Below are 21,882 nucleotides of genomic sequence, written 5' to 3' on the forward strand. Positions count from 1 at the left end.
TTTCATATGTAATTAAATGCTTTTTCTGTAGCTCAAGTTCTCTTCCCTTTAGCTCCTTCCAAGCTCAGGTTATGTGTTTCCCACAGTTCAGTGCCCAGGCTTGGAGGAGCCAACTCTAGGGATAATCTGTTGCCCATAAGAGGGTGTTGAACTGGAGCCTGGCAACCCCTTTCAGTCTGTAAATAGTCGTTACTCTGCTGAGGTAGGAAGGTCTTCCTGGAATTAAGGTTCATGCTGTTAGTTGTCTTCATAGCAATGATCGCTACTAACTATTCCTGTCACTCTGTTCCCACTCGCAGCTCCATGGAGACCAGTCAAGGGGAGGGGGCCAAGCGGAGCACAAGGGGGGGAAGAAGGCAAAGTGCAATGGCTGGGCAAGAGTAGGGCATAGGCAGGGACGAAGGGGGGCAGTGGCTGGCTGGGTCCTTCCCGTGGATATGAACAGGTCTTTATCACCTTCCCAAGACTGCAAGTCAACCTTTTCTGCTGCTAAGACTACTGGAGGGACTTAGTTAAAAATGGTTTTCCTCCATAGCTTCTGAAGAATTGACCCAAGTGTGGGTGGACATAGGAATGATAAATAGGTGTTCTTCTCCTGAGCCTTGTATCCTGCGTGGGTGATCCAAGTGATACAAGATGAACACCAAATGCTTCCATGCCTGTTTCTTCACTTCTGGGTGTTCTCTCACTTCTGGGTGTGTTTTCCAGCCTCCTCCCTTGTACCGTCACAGGTGCTTTCCCTTTTGTATGATATGGGAATGTGGATCACAGGGAGTGGTCAACTGAGACAACATGAGCAGTTGTGGTGTCTTAAAGATGGCCCTCTAACTTCAAGTCAGAAAGCTGGGTTATAAAGGAAAGAACTTCCATATCCTTCCCAAGCAGCAGCATAAAAATGAAAAAGAGTGAACTCAAGCAAAATTAGTATCTTATTTGCTTTGTTTGCTCTTGTTTTGATTTTGTGGAAGTTTCTGTTGAAAGACTGATCACACCTGAAGCATAAAAAACCCTAGAGGCACAAGGTCATCTCAGAGGACTTTGTCACTTCACTTGAATGAAAGGAGGCAGGTCTCCCACAGATTGTGTTTGGGAGGGATCGTGTTCGCGAAAGTGCCATGATACTAACTGTAATAGCACAGGAGCTTTGACCTGGGCACTCCACTTTCTCCAGTAGAGAGATAAAAGGATTATGGGACTAAAGGTCTCGCTTTCTTGAAAAAAGAGGACAAACTTCACTTTCATTCATTTTCTAACCCAGATGAATGGAGAGGAAACTGCAGCAGTGAAGAAAATTTAGAATACAAATGAGCACATAATGCCTTCTGAGGCAGCATCACAGTTGTGGTTCTGGTGTTTTGGAAAGGGAAACTTGAAAAAAGTGAACTGTTTTAAAATTTGTCTGTCTCATGAGGTACACCAAAGTTTAATTAGTTCTCATGAAAAGAGCAGTGTTTTATGATCTGAAACATCCAAAAAAGGAGCTAGATAATGGACATTCTTTTATAAAACCAAGCTGAATCAGTAGGATGTTACTTATGGATTTAGCCTGTGCTAGAAATATGGCAAGGAGTTTGAGACATTTAATTTCTAATCCCACGTACTCCTTTGTAATGTAATAAAAAGAAAAATAAAATTAATTCAGAAACTAACTCCATTTAATTTCCAGTAGACAAAGAATGAGGGAGTTAGCAATAAAACACTATAGCAAACAAATGTATTTCTTCTCAGGGTGAAAGAGTGTGTTTTGCATGGCTCATTATCATACATTTACAAGACTGCATAGTCTTTAGGTAAGACTTAGCACTTGATGAAAAGGACTTCATAGGGGCAGGAGTAGTAGGGATTCCAGGAGAAATTTCTCCCTCTTAGGTCCTCTCATAGGCCATGATCCAATAGGGATAACAGCACATAGAACATAATGGAGATGATGGAACTGAAGCTAGTGTTTCACACTTAGAATCATATGACTGGAACCCATTGTATTTATTAAATCCAGCCATCTACTATTTCAGGCACCATGTCCTGGAATCTTGTTCATAACCTTTTCAAGGAACTGCAGTGTGCCTAGCTAATATAAGACTTGTCTTGCCTGTTTATCATTTAGCAGATATAAATAAATACCCCTTTCCTCTTGAAGAAACGTCCAAGACACATTAGCCTTGCTCTTTAATGTTACTATTTGTATTATAGTATGTACAGAATCTTCCATACTATTTATAACAGAGTGTTGCTAAAGCTTACTGCCCCATTGCTCAAATAAAGGGTGTACATCCAACTGAAGTCAAGTGTCTAAAGTCAGTCATCTGTTTTCTTGGTACCCACCTGAAGTGCTCTGTAATAACAGTACAGCTGAAAAATATTTGGGTCCAAAACCCCTTCCATAATTCCCTTGCAATTACATTAATGGAGTATTGATGTGTGAAGGGGACTATGTGGCCATCAGCGAGAGTGGAATTTGACCTTGGTCACTATAAAAAGGCAGCACTTCTGTTTCAAGATTTTTTAGAAAATAATAATAATTCCATTCCAAAGAAAGGGTGATGAATGAGAAATTTGAAATACTTCAAATCTTCTCCAAACTATAGTGCACAGATGTCAATCCATCAAACAAATGTTATGAAGATATATAAACATATACTTCTACAGACAGAAACAAGACATGCTGAATTAGGAAAGCAGTTTACCTTTGCTCTTTATATGTTTTTTAATGTGTTCTTTCTCTGACTTTATTACAGTTTGTAGAAGGTGACCATATCTGATTTTATTGACAGTTTTAGGAATCCCTTCATACAATACTTTGTGCACTTTTTTAAATGTTCAGCATTTGCAATACTACATTTTGGTAGAACCAAATAGATGGCAGTTACTCTCCTGTGAATGCCCTGTGAGTATTAATCCCCCCTGGGTTTAAGGGAGCAACTGATGTAGATAGGGCTTACAAGGGTGAGTAAGAGAGTTTTGACACAGGTGAGCAGAGATTCTGGGGTAAGTATGAATGGTTGGCACTACATGTGATAGACTGGCAGAGGGAAGACAGGAAAAAAATAGAAATTTTGACTAAATTCCAGAATGAGATTTTATAAGCTGGTGCTTCCTTTTAAGCCCATCTTTAGCACAATTAAGAATTACACTCATTTTTTAAATGCTCTTGCCATTGGTGACTGACATGGTAAACTTTATAATCCATAATGCAGGCAGACCCTATTAGGCTTTCTCTTTGGGGTCATGCTATTTTATTTCTGAACTGACCGATGTCACAGCCCACTTTGTTGGTCAAGTTCCTGGTGAATGTTACTGAATGAAGTAACTCCAGATACTGTATTCATAATGAAAGTTGGGAGAATTTGGGGATATACCAATTACTCAGTATTTAAAAGGACTATTATTTGCCATGCTCACATCAGAAAACTATTACTGGAATGAATACCAGGGAAAGTAAATGTTCAGTCACTAGTTTAAGTATCCTTAGAAGCACTGTTTCAAACCTTGACAAGTAAATAATCATGGAAGCATTTATTTGACATGAGAGCTGAACTAGCATTTTAGGACTTGACCAATGAGGTACAATCATGTATCACAATGTGCATTCCAGATATTCTCTATAAAAAAGTTGGAATACCAAACAAGGATTTTATGGACAGGAAATAAATCCAAAGAGATTAGAATACTGTTTATGTCTACTCTGAGAAGCAGAAGATAAATTGACTGAGTCATTCATTATAAATTCTTAATTGTACTCTATCTGTAACCCTTAAGCTCTAGAGTACACTTCATACTGTGAGAACTGAAAGGGCTCCCGTTTGACAGAGTAGATGGGAAGCCTAGTAAACTGCTCTCAGAGCAGAATGGTATGCATGAATACATTCAGCATATTCTACATTCAGTAGATGGCAGTGGTATGCAGTTGTAGATTAATTCAGGATTTTCTCTTGAGCAGATGCTCTCATCTCTGTGTATCCCAGCAGTGTTGATTTGGAAGTTTATTTGTTTTGGTGTTTTTTTGTCAGAAAATAGTAAGATACCAGATAATTTTTCACCTGCTAGAGCAGACAGTGATAGAAAATGTAAAAAAAATTGCTAATTTATTGTAATCTTTATTACACAGCACTTGGAAGAATCTGGTAAGTTTTGAATTTCAAACAGAAAGAAATGCGTCTGTCTGGAACATTGACTCATTTTCCATCTGTGCCCCATGGAACTTAGTATGTACACATCAAAGTCTCAAAAGAATTCAGCAAGTGGGAGCTGTGTGTGTGTTACTTAATAGGAGTAGTAAGACAGTGATGTCTTGGAATACTGCACACAGAAGCAGATATTTTCCCTTGCCTAAAGGAATGAATTCCAGATCTATTGGGGAAAAGTGGGGTGTGTGTGTGTGTATAAGCAAAGAAATTACTAAGACAATTAGAAATTATTATAAAGCTTTTCATTGTGGAAAACTGGAAGAAATATAACAAAACAAAAGGAGAAATACAGTTTTATGTGGTAGAAACTGCAGATGAGGAGGCTAAGAGAAGTAAAATACATCATTTAAGAAGATATTTTCTCATATGGCAGTTATTTCTAATACAAATAATAGAAAAAGTTTAATGATTTACGATTGTTAATCATGGAAGGAGTTGCTCTCTGTTGCAAAGAGCAATGTTTTTTCTTGCCTCCCTATGGGAAACTGCAATAGAAAATGCATTAAATATATCAATCTGTGAACTGAGTTGTAACACAACCACAAATTTGTCCTAAGGATTTTGAGCAGTCTTGGACGGCCCCCAGAATCAATTGGTGGTCCCCGAGTAGGGAATACAGATGTCGCATATTTTCAACAAAGAACTGCATGCTCTCCTCTGCTGTATTGGACACCATATGAGGATCCAGAGGAACATTTCAATCTATATTAACATGGCTCTTGTTTGCAGAATAAAAAGTAGTACTGTTCTGGTAGCAGTGGAATAGCAGCATTAAAAAACCAGCATTTCCAACCTAGCCAAAGCTGCTGGAAAGTCTCGGTTTTGCAGGTAAGAAATTTGTCCAGCCAAGGGCACAGAAGTAAGAGTTTTGTGCAGTCTGGTCGCAGCCAAAGTATAATAATGAAAGTAGGAAATTTAAGACCTTTTAATTAGTCAGGGTACTGAAGAAAGAAGTATATGTTAATTGATTCAACTCTGCTTACCATCAGCTGCTGCTGAGGGCTGTGTTAGGAGCCATTCTCCCAAGCACTGTGAAACCGTGGGATGGCAAATGCCCTCAGGGAAGGGGACTGACTCCCTGTGACAGCTGCCTACAGTGGTGACCGCACATTTCTGTCTACTTGTAGCAGGAATACATGGATCAGATCTCTAGGTGCATGCTTCATGCTCTGTTTATTCACAGGGTGTTTTACCATGTGGTTCCCTTGTATGACACTGTAGTCAAACACTTAACACAACACTGTACTCTTATCAAAATGAATGTTAACATTTTTTTTCTCCACTAGGATGCCTTATCTTTGCACTGTTTCCTATTTTAGTTGATTTTGAGCAGAACTTCCTTGTTGTGCTTTTTGTTTGTTTGGTTTTTTTTTTTGTGTGTGTGTGTTTGGTTTTTTAACTGAGGCAGTACATCTCTTCCTAACATTTGTAGGAATTATTACATATGTAAATTAAGTCATCCAGAGGAAGGATGGTTTGGGTCATTAAGGTTTCTGAATATCTTTTTTTTTTTAAGCACTGCCTTTTAAAAAGATTTCATGTATTTTTAAGACAATCATGATGAGATACTTTCATGCTGGCATCACAATTTCATTTCGTTCACTCATTTTTCTACTATATCGCTTTACTTGGATATTTTCCTTATGTTCCAGTCTAGTTTCATCTCTGTTGATTAAATTCTTCTTACACTTTATCAACTTCTTTACGAATCTGAAAGATTTTACCATCACTTCTATCACCATACATTTTATTTTCACGTAAACTAAGTCCATCATGACATTGCTGAATGTATGCAAACCTACTACTACTAGTAGTGTTTCACCTTGTGGTACTGTCACAGCAGACAAGGGTTGCCATCTTCGGGCACTGTGGAGAGTTTCTAACAAAGAAAAGCTCCATCCGAATAAACGGGACTTGTCTATACAAGTACTTGAGAGACAGTTTTGCTGACAGCGTTCCAGTATTTGTAGAAGCATCGTATTTCATCCACTGCAAGATTTATTGTTATGCTATGAACAAACATAGGCTTTGTTTAAGCTGAAGCTTCAGAGAGTCTTGTCCTTCAAAGTGTCACTTCTATTTAAAACTTTATTAACACATTCTGTATTTATGACATGAAATGGTCTTTTAAAAAAAATATTAAAATTTCACATGCTATTTTCATGCCAAAACAACACTTTTAGAAGCCTGCATCTGAATTTATAATAGAAGAGTCAGCTGCATCTTACTGCTGACAGCTTTCTTCTACCATTTTACAGAGAGGAAGAAGAAAATACACAACAAAACATTTATTTTCTAAATGCCATAGTTATAAAATAACTTCAAACAAAATACATGGAAATTAAGATTTTAATAAGATTGTATGATGGTTTTGCAAAATTTAGATAAATCTGTATTAGACTAGGAAAAAATTATTGTAAGCTTGGTAATACGAGACCTGCTGAAATGTATTGCTTTGTACTAAAATTAATTTGGCTTGAAAAGGATTTAAAGTGGAAATACAACTAGGAAAGAAGAATAAAAAGCAAAGAAAGAGTTATTCTAAAGCATTTCTCTTTTCTGAAGAACAATTACATTAAAATGACTTTACCAGAGTAAATAAAACCCAAATCAGATCATATAACCATTGTAAGATATAATAAGATATATTATCATTACTATTGAATGTCTTTTACTAAGCATTGTGTTATAAACAAATTTATGTGAGATTATAGTAATTTGAACTGCCTAACTGTATTAAATAACTTCTTGAATTGCAGAGCAACATAAAACCAAGAAAGGCCTGTTATTCCAACATGTGACATGTCATTTCAAGGAATGTTGTACAACACAACAGGGGATATTCTGAATTCACAATGGATATTCTGGAAAATGGATAATTATTAAACCTGGCTAAAAATGCTAAGCTTTTAAATACTGCAGTTGTGTGTTGTGGAGAGCACTTTAGCATCTGCATCTGCATGTAAATCTGACAAATATTGCTTAGGTGGCAGAAAAAAAGGTGTAATGATAACTGATGTAATCACTGTTTTTATGTTCTTTTGGATATACTTATGTTTTCCTGAAGCATTTACCTCCTGTGGAGAAGTTTTCCACAAGTGCTTTGCCAAGCTGATTTTTTTATTCAGCCATTGAGGAAGAATTGCTTTGGATTTTGTTGAATTGCTTTTTTTTTTTTTTTTAGATGCATGAATATTCTTACAAGAAGAGAATCTTGATGAACAATGCGGGGTCTGAGCTCTGCTACTTCACGTTTTCTGTGCTTGCCTACAATACAGCCTGCAGTGAGATGTTGTAGATCCTCTGCTGTAGACCCAGACTAGGCCAAGAGCAGGAGTAGTTTTTGCTGGCTGATTTACACTGCTTCTCTGAAGAAGCTTAAAATAATCAAAGGCTGCCTGTTGGGTGCACAAAAAACTGAGATTGTGATTTTTTTCTGCCAAGGTGATATCTATCGCCTGAGGATGTGGAGTTTTCATGCCCCAAACCAACAAACTCTTGTGTGGATTTGGCTTATTTCAGTGCTGCCAGCGCAGCTCTTATTTATACTCCAGCAGGGTATGAATTTTCCAGGCACAATTATGATGACATGGTGCTGGAGACAGTGCAAACACAGGGTGAAAATCAGCATCGTCTGTCACAGCTTTGCAATCTGAACAGATGAAAAACAGAGAAGCTGAAGGCACAGAAAGGTGAAAAGCCTCACCCGAGGTGCAGCAGCTATGTCTTATATTGCAGGTTGAGCACATACGTGAGCCCAGGGCTATGGCTGATTAAGTATTCTACGTCTCTGTAATCATGTCCAAATTAGTGAAAAATTAAACATTTGTGTCAGCTACTGGGTGCTGAATAGCAACTAAAAGTGTGAAGAATAATGTTCTAGGGAATTAGCTTAACAACAGTAGTTTAAATCAACTTTGAAAAGTTTGCAACAAAAATGTAAGAGCTGGAGCAGCTGTTGCACACTGCTGCTTAGCTCAGACCTTGGTAGCTCTCCCCATCATCCCATTTATCCCAGCAGGGGATAAAACTCAGGCAGATCCAGTCACCTTTTACCTGAAGCCATGAGAACTTCTGTGAAGTGTTACAACTTGAGAAAATTAACAGTATGGATGGTTTAGAACCATATTTGCAGTATAAATTTAACCATTCTGTCTGTGAAGCAGAGCTTGAAAACCCTCTAAATTGGTCTTGTCCCTAGATTTTGCCATAAATATTCTTAGTATTTTAGACAGAAGATCCAGTAGCAAATCTGTCCTAGCACCATATAATAGTTGTCTATGTGCACTGCTGTCTGTGGAAGGGGTGTAGGATGGGCAGCATTTTGCCCCAGATGAGTAATTATCTAAGGACACGCATAGAGGTCCTAATGTAAATAAGAAAGAAATCCTTGAACTAAGATTATGTATGATTACAAACTGAGATTACCCAGGACAAACCCAGGTCAATGGCACAAATGCCTTTAACTCAGATGTACTCTCTGTGATGAGGAGTGCAGATTTTGTAAGCCTAGGTGCCAGAATGCCACAATCTGAATATTCTCCCAGCTGATTAAAAACAATCATTTACTATATCCCATGGGATATATGCTGGCTGTATTTTACTGATTTATGTAACATGGTATTGAGGCAAGAATGGATTGAATAAACTCTCTCCCCTCAATATTTCCTGTTCATGAGAGTTTCACACTTAAAACAATTTATTTTTTCATTTTCCTGTTTCTTTTGTGTTTTTGCCCAGTATTTTAATTTCAGTAATACTTTGCTAATCTATCTTATATATTCATGTTTCTGCTTCTCCTTTGTGAAATTAATATGTCAAAGGACTTTTAACTTTCACTGTGAGGATGTGAGCATACAATGTGAGAATGGACATTAAGCTGTCTGTCTTAATAGGTGATAACTACCACATGAAATATGACTAAAAGTGTGTTGAAAGCCAGGAAAAGCTAACACAAAGGTTTTGTTGTGATGATTTCTCACTGCTTTATGAACACATGCTGTATGGGCTTCAGATTCTGCTTCTGTCTGCAGTGTGATCTGTCTGGAAGTCAGTGATACGTATTCTGTACAAAAAAGATGATAAATATTTTAATTGAAAACCTAAGTCCTTTGAGACCTGAGCTTCACAGCTGTGTACAGGTAGTGGGGCTTGGCTATGCTGCTGGAAGGCAGAAGGGAATTACTGTGCTTGCGCTGGGCTATTCATAGTTCAGGCGGAGTTGCCCCTGCCATTATAGCCAGTGGATAGAAGTGTTCCAGTAACCTGCGCTGCTGGTGATTTGTGTAGAAATGAGCTTAGACTGTCTTTGTGGAGGGCCCGGGGCTCACTGGTGTTTTACCAAGCAAGTGCACTATGAAGAGAATGAACACTTGAAGAATGACAGCGGGTCAGGGGAGGAGCAGACACACGGTCAATATCGTTCAGCTGCTTTCCAACACATGACTGACCTAGTTTTCCCTGTTGGGACAGGTGTAGCTGGGCTGGTGTGAACCTGGGGCCAATGCAGATTACTTATGGGAAGCCCACCCTGCAGCATTCCTTCTCAGGCTTACCAGTACAGCTACAGTACAATTTTATGCTTGCAATGCCTAGCTCCTTGCCCGAGCATCAAATCCATTACCCTGTTTTACCTTCTGTGCATTTAGGGATGGGGGTTTGGCTGTATGCTGTATTATGAACTTTTCCTAAAGAATTTTATGGGGCAAAAGACAGCTACTGCTCCCATAGTAAATTCTATAGACTTTGAAAGGACCTGGGTCTAAATGTTCTCTGTTAGAGCAGGAACGGTCTGTTCCTAGCCCAACCTTTGGTTACTTGTCAGTACTGGTCCACTTCAGCCATCTCATTCAAAACTCACACAGATTGTTTCACTATTTTGGCTTTTCATTTGCTTCATTCCATGTAATGTCAAACCACCTGACATTTCACATCAGTCAAATTCTTAAGTTTAATGGAGAAGCAGTGGTATTTCTTTTGCAATAAGAAAACAAGTTAGTTAAAACAGATTTTTGAGGGATCTTAAGTAAATTGGGTCCCCTAACCTGGCTGAGTTGCAATAAGGCTTGGGCATTCTAGCTTCCATCCAAGCCTTGAAAAACACTGATGTGACCTGTGAGAAACTGCCTAAAGCCAGTGGTAAGGATTTATTTTGGTAGATAACCAGCATCTTCCTGTGATATCAAAGGGAACTTGCTCTTTTCTCAGCTAAGTGTTAATTCAGATGGGGAATTAAAAAAAAAAATTGGAGAACAGGAAGATTTAAAATTACATTAGCAGTAAAGAAATATTTGTAGTAAATAAATATGTTTAACTGCAGGTCCTAATGCTGTGAGTTAAAAATGTTCCTTGTATTAGTTCTAAGAAAGATACTTCTTTTGAATTTAACATAACATGCAGCTGTTATATATGATTGCTGTCTGCAGTAATAACTGCAGTTACCTAAGAAATTTTTAATACAGTTTTTCAGTGGAAGATTTATGAGACTGAGGGGAAATGTACTAGTTCTGAGAGCATTTGCTTGCATCTAATTTTTTTGCTGTAAGCCAGAGGGAGCATCCCATTGCAGAAAAAAATAGCGAGTATAGGTTTTGTGTTAGCTCTGATTTCTGTTCTGCCTGATTCCTTTGGCTGTTTGGAGACTTCTATTTTCTTATGTACTTTTTGGAAAAAATACCATATATGGAAAGGGAAAATCTTTAAATTCATATCCGTTTTTACAGAAGTACTATTTTAGAGTAATAGTGCAATGAAAATATGTATGGCCCATATCTATCTTAGGTGATCTGTAGGGGAATTTTCTTTACAGGTATTTGTTATTTCAAACCCCAAAATACAGTGTTTGGTTTGTATTTATCTAGGTATTTAAATAATTTATTCAGGTACTTAAATACTTATCATAACATGATAATTAATATTATTTACAGTCTTTCTGAAATTATAGCCCAACTCAGATGTAAGATGTGCAGAAATGATTGTCAGAAAATCTGATAGTGTGTGTTGTAGGATGACCATTTGGTACTCATTTGTGAATTCCTTGAAACATTGCACAATGTTGTTTACACACGCACACACATACACACACACAACTATGAATATTAATTTAACAGTTAATTTGGGAAGCTATTTGGGCTCTTTACAGCAGACATCTTGGAATAATACGCTTGCAGAAATTTTATGGTAATTCCTATACTACATAGATTTTTTTTTTCCTTCTTTCCTCAGAAATTTTTCCAAGAGATTCCAGTCTAAAAGACAAGTTCATAAAACATTTTACAGGTAAGGCAGCTGCTTGCTCTTAGTTTTCCTACATACGCATATTCTCAGTAGCCACAAGTGTCACACCATTAGCTTTTATGAGGTTCTGCACCAAATTTAACATTTGTGAAGTTAAATTTACATATTAGGACTAGAAATTTTTAAAGAAGTAATTACAGTGAGGTTTGAGTCTCTCTGAATAATCTAGCCTAAAATAAATTTCAAAACATGATACATTAAAACATTATTTAAAACTTGTTTCATTTTTATCACTCTGTTGTTGCTTGCCATATTTATTTTCACATTCACTGATTTTAAAACATGTAATTGGACTGCACATATCTTTCAGTATTTTGAGAATACTAAATCACAGAATAGAAAAAGAGCAAAAAATACTTGAAGGGCTGTTTATGGAGCCATTCCTTTATTTATTATTATTATTTTAATTAATTTTTATTTTTACAGTTTTTATATATACAAACCCAATAATTATCAGTTAATTATTATTATGGATCCACTAAATTAATAGTCCTTTTCTGCATGAGTAGTTGTGATCAAAATTGTCAAAATTATTTGACTAACATTAGCTGGAATGAGTAAGGAAAGCAGGCTCATTCCAAAATTGTAAAAGGTTATTTCTTTGTTGTCTCAGAATTTCTGCCTATATTTATTTGTTTTTAATCATACTCTTAAGATCTTCAGTGATGGGGGTGTTGCCTGTTGTTTGTTTCTTTTTCCACAGCTTTATTAGATCCTGTAATCTGTAGGCATTTTCTTAAACTATAGCCTAACTTTCTTTTTCTTTATTCTGTTCAAATCATAATCCTCTTTTAAACAACCTTAGTTAAGTAAACTGTTGAGTTATAGTCCTTGCTAGTTCAAGAGTTAGAACATCCTAAACTAATGAAGTTGTGAGAAAGAGGAGAGAAGGGGAAATCAACATTATCTTTACAGTCCATTATCTTTACAGTTTCAGGGTTAAGAAAATTATTGTACACATCTAGTATGCCAAGAATAGTAGACACATTTTAAAGCCAAATAAGAACCATATGTAACAGTCCTCGACTATAGGAAAAATCATAAATAATCTTGTGAGTCATAAAGCTATCTGTTAATTCAGCTTGAAAAGCCAGCTGACACAGAGTGCTCTGTAAGGCGCAAATAAAATTAACAGCCTATTTTTGATGGCAGGGAAAAGAGCTAGAAAACCATATATTATCTGAAGGGACATGGAATTTAGTGACAAAAGCTGATGTTATCTCCATATATCCTGGGTAATTTCAAATCACATATTTTCTCTCGAGCCTAATTACTCACTCAGATAAAAACCAGCAACAACCTTCCACTTCAAAGTTGCAGAGGCTGCTTTGTCAGTTTATTGAAAAGCTTATCTGTGGCTGAAAAATCTCACGAAATCCACATACTACTGTAAAATATGTCTAGTGTTCAAGTGTGTTCACTGTCATAGAGAGGAAGTTTCTCTCAAGCTTGTGGTAGTTTGGCTCTGCTGTCCAGAGAGAATTGGCTTGGTATGTTTTACCAGGCTGATAAACCACCTTTCAGATTGTAAAATAAATAATTTTTACCCAGAAATGCTTGCTCTCTTCCTCTGACCAGAAAGTTAGTCAATACAGCATGCTTCATAGGGATACTTTTGTAGCATTGCTTGGGAAAAGCTGTTCTTATTCAGGGTTCCTCTGTGCTGAATTTAGAAGATGCAAGTTAAATTTAGGCTTGTTCTGTTAGTGTCAATATATGTCAGTGTTTGCTGCCCAAATCGCAGGAATCTCATCCCCAGCTGTCAGTGGTAGTATTGCTAAGCAGGTTACATGTTGCAATGTTAAAAATATTACATTTTTACTCTCCTTTTCAATTTGGATGCCATCAGTAATACCTTTCATGGCCATCAGCAATTATGGAAGGGCTCTTTGGCAACTTGTTACATTTAGGCCATGTTTTGGAGACCAGTAGCTATATGTTCTTATCAAATATTAACACAGGCAGATGACACTGTATGTCCAGAGAAGGGAGCACAGGCTGGAAGAGCAAAGGTGGCACACTACACCCTGGGAACACAGGGATTTGCCTCACCCAAGTGTTGAAACACATGCTTCCCTCTGCGCCCTTTCTTTCTAGGACTATTTTAACAGGAGATCAGGTTCCTTGTTTTTCAGCTGTCATTTTTTTCCCCTCAACACCCACATTGAATATTAAGAACTTCATAGACCATCTATGTGCAAATTAGAAGCATTATTACATGAAACTACATCAACTTTCCAGGGCTTAGAAACTCCTCTTTTCTTAAAAAGTTGCTTTTATTTATCCTTAGAAATAATATCTGCATTCCATCTACATTATTCCTTCTACATTAGACTACTGATGACTACTGAGCAAACTAAATTCTGTTGTAGTCACACCATTCTATTTTTCACCATATAATAAATTTTACTGTTAATTTTGAATTACGGGAGTTTCAATGCTAAGCCAGTCCATCGTTTCCAAGGGCCATTTTTCTGTTATTCAGATCATGAGCATAATAGTGTAGCAATAGCATTTTTTTGTGTTATTTCAGTAGCAAAGTATACTTGTGTTGCATCATAACTGTTTAAGGTGTAGTAAAAGACTAAACGTAATTTTAGCCAAAAAAAAAATGATTAACTTAATTTTTTGTGTTGATGTCATTCATTGAGGCTGCAAAGCAGCAACACTGTAAGCTTGTGGTTAACTCCTGCTTACTTTCAAACAGGACCAGTCACATTTTCATCAGAGTGTAGCAAGCACTTCCATCGACTGTATCACAACACAAGGGACTGCTCAACGCCAGCCTGTAAGTAGTAATTAAAGTACCTTATAATGGTAGGTGCGCTACTTGTTTAAAAACAACCCACCTCTCATACTAAGTGTTTGGTGTGCTGGTCCTTTTGTGACTGTTGCTCTTTAGCACCATGCCACAAAATGTTCCCAAGGTATTCTAATATACAAGGTTTTCTATTCATGAACTTGCAGTCAGCTGCATATAATGGAGTTCCTTCAAAGTGAGACTAACATAAATGGAAGGAAAACTACACTGTGAAAAAAGTGTCAGGCATGCCTGTGCAGAGGGCAGATGTGAAGCCATATTCTCCTTCCTCCTCCCTCTAGCTCTACTTATAAACTTGTGCAATAAGGTAAAATATGAACCATTCTCTGCCTTCTCTTAACGCTCAATAGTATGGTTATCTTGGCTTTTTAGTATATTTCAGTTTGTGATGATGATTTTCTATTATATGCCTATTGAACTTAAAATCAATTCATCATTTCTGTTACTGATAGTTGCAGTTCTTATCAAACACTATTCCAATGAGTTCCACAGAAGTTTTGCTTTAATACAGCCTGAATGTAATTTTGTCAGAGAGAATGGAAAATAAGTGTCCTAGGATGTTATTAAATGAATAAAACACACAAGAAAATCAAATAAAAACCCCCAAACAAAATGGATATAACTTAAAAGGAAGTTACTTCAGCATTCTTTAGTGCAATGAACAGTTCAAATAAAGTGAGTGGAAAACAAGCAATAGCATTTAATTAGAAAAGGTGAATGTCATTAGTGATGTGTAAGCACAGGCTGTGGACCAGGGTGCTTTGGAATTTTTTTGGCATTTAACATGAAAAAATAATGACACTTCTTGTCTGCATCACTTAGAAAGATGGTAAGCAATTTTTGTGAGCAGCTGAGATAGTCTCTCACCAAAGCTAAGCACCTCAGAGGATCTGGCTTTTGAAAGGGGGTGGAGCAGCCCTTGTGTCCATCTTCCCTTATCAGAAGCTGGAATGTAGAAACCCATGGCCGATCCTCAAAAGATAGTCATACAGCTTTGTAAGTGGACATACGAGTAGGCTAGACATATATTACATGCTGCATTACAAAAATACCGTGCATGTTGCATATTGCATACGTTGATACATGGGTCCAGAGTATATTAATATTATTTGGACTCCCCTGTATTGCCTGAGTGCTTCATTTTTTCTATGGATAAATAGTCATAGTATTTCTCTTCTAATTAAATAGCTTTTCTTAAAGTTAAAACCAAGATTGTGGTTAGGACTGTGTGAAGAACTATTTTTAAGTTCAACTATCAAACAAAATGTACAATAAATAAATAAATAAAAATTAAAACCAAAAGCAGTTTTTTTACCCCTTTACATCACCCAAACCCAAAGCAGAAAATGAGTTTCATTCAACCTTAAATGTTCTGTTGATCTAAAAAGGAGAGCTAAATCTTCAGAACTGTCTCCACCTTATCCAGCACTCAGGGTTTAGAGTACCTATCAAGGCTGATCATAACCAGGATTTTTTCCTAGCTCTTTAGAGGGTTTTGATATGTTCTTTCAGGGAAACCTTAGTCACCATAGGATGTCTGAGGATGAGTTACTTCCTCTCCTGCTGACATGGTTATATTCTGTACTAAATCATTCCCCGAAGAACTGAACCCAGGTTAGCATTCAGTCTGTTGCTGTTTGGCACAATTTCTATTGTTTTATTAAAATACTTATCAAGCAAGAAAAGAAAATTGCACCTAAGTATTTTTTTGTTACCAGACAGTCAGTCTTTCCATCAAAAAGGATGGCAGTGGCTCAGGGGCCACTTGAACCAGGTTGTCATTTGAACCAAGGACAACAGAGAGAGGAGATAGCAAGTGAGACAGTAGTATCTCATAGTCTGATGACTTGGAGATGTACTTAGACATGGAAAATATGGATTTCCATCAATGTTAACACTTCAGTGGAACAATAAAAAAGTTTGAAAGAGCCTGACCTCAAACTATCTCATAATCTGCTGGTTAGAATAGCCTCCCAGTTAATGACTTAAATTCCTTCAAGTAAAGTTGGGAGTTGAACCTGGTCTTCTGCATCTTAGGAGAAAACTACTTGGTAGAAAATTAATTGCTACAATCAATCACATTTCCTCTCAAGCCCTGGCTAGGATAAGGTACAATCTAATTTTGCACGTTGGACACGATTTCATGAATTTCCATCAGAGAATAGTTTCCCTGTGTAGAGCGTCTGAAATTCTAGTACAAATTCTACATTTCATTTTATGCATTTTTGAGGGTATCTGGCAATGGAGATTCATTATTGCTGTGGGTAATTTTGTTTTGTAGATTACAAAAGGTGTGCAAGGTTGCTAACGAGATTAGCAATGAGCCCTTTGTGTACACAGTCCTAGGATGTTTGCTATGTAAGTATCATTTTCTCACCCATATTATTTGTTGAATGGTCTAGTGATTTACTTCACACTTGTACCTTGTTATCAGGTGTGCATTCAGAAATGTGGTATTAACAGAATGCATCAACATGCAGCCCTGGCATTGCTGTAAGGACTGACTGGTTCCTCTTGGAAATATATAGAAGCACAAATACCTGTGATGGGCCCCACTGTAATTTCCTACAAGTCACTTGTAGCACCATGCTCCATAATTACACATTGGGTGACCTCTTACTGTTCAAAATTTCAAGGAGTCTGGCTGGTGAAAGAAAAATGCATGAGAGCTTCATCAATGCATTTATTTCAGGTCTTTCAGAAAAGGACTTTGTTGTTAATCCATGGAAGAAGCAGAATGTCTTGGTCTTAGGTCTGCCAATGCAATCTTCATGGATAACCCCTCACTTTTTTCAACTTTGGGACCACTTTTCATTCCCAGATTGTCTCCTGAGAATTTATCTAAAGTGAATATGACTTCATGGTGATAGAAATAAACTGAACATAAAGATCTGACAAAGCTAAAGGCTTAAAGTAGCAGACTTTGAAAAGAACCAGTCCATTCTTGTTTATGAATAGCATGTTAAATGTGTTAATTGAACGGCATTGTCACTGATGAAAGGAACATCTTCCACTGTTTTCTCCAGTTGTTTGAATACCAAGAAGATGATTACACTTCCAACAGTAATTTGAAAAAGTGCACTGGTTATTACTGACCAAAAAATGTATACAATCAGTGAATTTAACTTATTTACATTTCTTCAAAGATGATTTCCTTTCAGCACCTCCTCCTGACAAATACTGCGAGCTTGGAGTTTGGCAGAGATGTGTATGTCACTTCTTCCTGCATCAAGACTTCAATTCATACTAATCAAGAATAAGAAAGGAAGAGTAGGATATGAGTCAGTGTTAGCTGATTTCACTTCCAAGTGGAGGTGGGATTCATTTTGCTGGCTGTGAGAAAATGCTTTGAAGAATATAGCAATATTTCAATGCTGAGGAGAAATGGTATAATTTCTTTCTCATCTTTTTTTTTTTCTTAACTATTTTCAGTCTGTTTGGCCTCTTGCCTTCCAGGTCTTGCAGATGGTTTTGAATATATCAGGGGCACTAAACCAGAGACAGACTAGGGATTTCATTACTTTGCCAGGATCTCCTTTTTCATGACTAAGGGCAGGAATCCTTTTCTGAATGCCTGCCTTTTATTTTTTTCTTTTTTTTTTTTTTTTTTGAGGTGCCTAAATTCCTGTTTGTTAGTGTTCTCTTTCAAATCTCAGCTTCCTAAAACATCCTACCACTCTCTCCTTTTCTGCACTTTCACATATTTAGTCTGTTTTTCTCTCATCTGTATCTCTTTACACCTCTGTGTTCATGGCTCAGGGCTTCCAGAATGATTTCTGGGTGGTCCGATACTTTTCTTTCAAGAGGATGAGTCAAAGATCTGTCTCCATGTCCACAGTACAGAAGCATCGATCTCATCCTATTTCTGTCTTTAAAATACAAAAGGCTCAAAAGTTTCTAAGATTTGCAAAACCAGGTGTTCTAATTCGCCTGCCAAAAATACACTCAAAGAGATGACATGTAGGGAAGGGAGGTTTTAAATGGTAAGCAGTGTTAGCAGCTCATGTTCACTGTATTCACTTAAAGTTGTATCTAGGCTTTCTATTTTGTTAAGAGAAAAAACATTATAGGAAAAAGTAGAGCTATGATCTGAGTGGTTCCCAGCTGCCTGTGGGCTCCTTTACCCTGCTCCTCCACCAAGCATACAGAGTGGCTCTTTTCCCCTAGAGATAAGGCAGTCTCAGGTCTTTACGTTTACTCACATCCAGTATCTTGGAATGGAAGCATTTTCCTGAGAAAGGCGAAAGGTGGCAGGAGTTCTTTCTCTTCCCTCCAAGCAGACAGGGCAGCACAGGAGTTACACATCATCGGTTCATCCCTCCAGAACACTGCATTTCTAGCATGATTCTGTGATTGCTTCTACTCCATGTTTTGGCACAGGGGGTCTGTTTTCCTCACCACCCTCACTAGCTTAGAGAGGACCAGGGTCACAGTGCCTGTTTACTGTAAGGGAATTTGCCCTTTGCTTTAACGTCCCAGAGAGTCTTGGAGATTCTTGGTTGCCTTGAAGAACGAGGCACTCCCACTCGAAGAACTGACAGCTGTTTTGAAGCATCTCTCCTGAGTGTACCAAAATAGGCAGCGTTTTCCTCATGAAAAAGAACTGAAGTGCTATTATGCAAATATTTTCCTCCCTCTCCTGCAAGTGCCCGGATAGAAAAAGACGCGTTTTCTTGTTCGATGCGAAGTTTTCCCTGGGAGCCGCCGGTGTCCCCGCGGCAGCCGGTGGCGCTGGCCGCGGCGGGCGGTTTCAGCACCACGGAGAGGGGCCCGCGCGGGGTCCGGGCGCGCCCCGCCGCGCCGCGCAGCTACTGCCGGCCCCGGGGATGCTGCGCGGGGCGCGCACTTCCTCTGGGGGCGTCTGTTTGTTACTGTTGGGGTTTTTGGTTTGCTTGGGATTTCCGCCCCCCCCCCCCCCCCCCCTTCGTAATTCAGATTCTTGCACATGGAAGTAAAGTGTTTGATGAAACACAGAATGTAGAAATGCACGGGACTGGATGTGTGGCAAACCTCCTCGTAAGATGCATGTGTGATGTTATGTGTTAATTAAGCCTCAGCGTCAGTGCTGAGGATTTGCCACGGCAAAACTCATTAGTGTTCACAGGAAGGCAAGACCCACTGGCATTCTGGAGTTAATCTTCAGATTTATGCAAGACACAGAAAACTGTGATTTATAAACAGAATTGTAGTAAGCAGACTGCCTCTGTGTTTTGAAATTAATTACAAGATGGCATGTCCTTTTCTGTTGCAGACTTTCTACTAAGGAGAGAATTCTGATTTGCCAAGAAAGTGCCTTGAAATCTTCCAAGACAGAGAAGACGTCTTTTACCTTTTTGATTTACAATGTTTTGTTACTAGATGCATTTTATTTTCATATATTTGCCAGACATTCCATATTTGTGTGAAACATTATTTTATTTTAATTTGTAAATTTGTTGCCTATAGTTCTTACAAGCCAATTATTTAAATGCATTGTATATAAAGAATACTAATGATATACTGATTAAATGTTATAACCATATGCAGGGACTTGGTAAAATTTTGCTGTTTCTCTTGTTCCATTGTATTTACATCATTCTGCTCAGGCTCTTACTTTCATTATTTGCACTAACTTGAAATGCAGAAGTCTATGTAACTGAAATCTGAATAAGCTTAAGTGGGGAAGTTTTACTTGCCATGGAAGATATTTTATATTATGAAGCTTTGTTAATATATACATATATATTATTGTGCATCAGAAAAAAATGCTCAGAAATGCACCTTGCTTTCAGGAACATTTGTATGACTCTTCTGGATTTCATCAGTTACATTTGTACTGGCACTTATGGAAAGAGTTGCAAATAATGTAAATATAAAGACTGGAAAACTGCAATGCAGTTTTGGTGGAATAAAGAACATAAAAATAAACTATTTTCCCGGAGGGGTTTTTTAGATTTATTAAGAGGTTACTTGTTTAATATATAAATTTATCTGGTGAACTTGAAATAATTTTCGAATGAGAACTTAAAACCTGTGGGTTTGGTTTTTGACAGCATTTCATTTGCAAGTGGCAATTTTTTTCAGTTTTAGTTCTTCTTAATTCAATTTAATTCTTCAGCTGAATGAGGTGCAAAGAAAAATGCTTCATGCACCCACTGTGAACAACAGAAATGTTTCTGTGAGGATGAAGAGAAGGTAATAAAATAGCCCAGTAGAAGAGAAAATAATGTATATCTTAAACCCAAGGTGTATAATGAATTAATCTGGCTGGTGATACATCAAGCTTAACTATTTGGGAAGGATCTAAAGCACAATTGCTATGTCTTTTTTATCTAAAATCAAATTGTGATGAAAACATTTGCTACTCATTTGTCTGAGCTCTTTTATTTCAAGCTTATATGATTGCTTTACAAAGAGCCTGGTATGAAGCGAGGTTTTTATGGTCAGGCCCAGAGTAATTGACACATTGATTACTGTGCCCAAATCGCAATTCTTGTGATTAACTGACCATTCAAACTAATCCCCTCAGATCAGATGCTGTCTCTATCCTTTCCCTCAGTGTGGGCTTCTTGAGTCCCTTAACTTCTAAGGCCATCCCTTTTCCCTCTACAGAACAGCAGGGAAGCTCTGCCCTGGGATTCCTTGTTAAATAGCAAACAGCTACCATATTATCCAAAGGAGGTTTGTTTCTTCTTTCTACATTGTTCAGTGTGTTTTAGCACCAAAGTTGTGCAGTGTCCTGTGATGCACCAGGCACTCCAGTCCACAACTTCTGCAGGTAGTAAGTACCATGTTCCATCTGGGCAACAGTATATTACAGCAGCAGTTTCTGACCAGCTCCTGAGTCACAGCTGTTGAAGTAGTTACTCTCTTTGTAGTCCTGGCTGGAAGGTTGTCCTGTGGTCTTTGTATTTATGGTTAAAATAGTTGCTTTTCAAACTTTTTCCCATCATGTTCTCTTGGTAAGAGCAGTTTTGAAGCCTGATTCTAATCCATGTTGGAGGCAGTATTCATACTGAAGATACAGTGGTATATGGGAAATTCTGGTGGTGGAATGGTGAGGTGTGGGATGGATAGCCTTGTTTCTCTGTGATTAATGTACCTCATAGAAGGATTATCGGCCAAAACACTTCACACAGAGGAGAAGGGATGAGGCCCAGAGTAGACATCAGAGACTCCAAGAAAAGCATCTGCCTTTAGTCCTGCTTTTGTATTTCCACTCTGGTTTGTTTTCTTCTCAATTTGTAAAAAAATCCCTCCTTTCTCTCCTCAAGGGACTTAAAACGGTGAAAGGAGAAGCAGAGAACATTCACTTTGGTTACTGCTGAACAATTAACTTATGTTTTCATGGAAATATTTCACTTCCAGATCGCACACTTTGGTAGAAAATAGTGGCTCAAAGCCCATCATTATCTGTGTGCATAAGTATGTAATATGACTTTTCTCATATGCATTGCTTTATGGTTATCTACACTGAATTTAATTTTCTCGTCATTGCCCTCTCGCTCTTCTTAAGGTGTGTTAGCAACCTTTTACAGGCTGACTTTCATCTTTGATACTCAGGGTGACTTCTTATCAGCAACAAAAATATTAATGATGGAT

At 37.8% G+C, this 21,882-nt stretch overlaps 1 protein-coding gene across 1 annotated transcript in view; it reads left to right on the forward strand.

Moving 5' to 3' along the window:
• ALKAL1 (ALK and LTK ligand 1) overlaps positions 1-20,202 on the forward strand; it is a 37,281-nt gene extending 17,079 nt beyond the window's left edge. The window contains exons 3-6 of the mRNA XM_055801081.1: positions 11,409-11,462; positions 14,188-14,268; positions 16,583-16,659; positions 19,553-20,202. Coding sequence (XP_055657056.1) covers positions 11,409-11,462; positions 14,188-14,268; positions 16,583-16,647 — 200 coding nt within the window. The 3' untranslated portion in view covers positions 16,648-16,659; positions 19,553-20,202. The remainder of the gene's footprint in view (positions 1-11,408; positions 11,463-14,187; positions 14,269-16,582; positions 16,660-19,552) is intronic.
• The last annotated feature ends 1,680 nt before the right edge of the window (positions 20,203-21,882 follow it).

This window comes from Falco peregrinus, chromosome 3, assembly GCF_023634155.1.
Source record: "Falco peregrinus isolate bFalPer1 chromosome 3, bFalPer1.pri, whole genome shotgun sequence".
Classification (NCBI taxonomy): domain Eukaryota; kingdom Metazoa; phylum Chordata; class Aves; order Falconiformes; family Falconidae; genus Falco; species Falco peregrinus.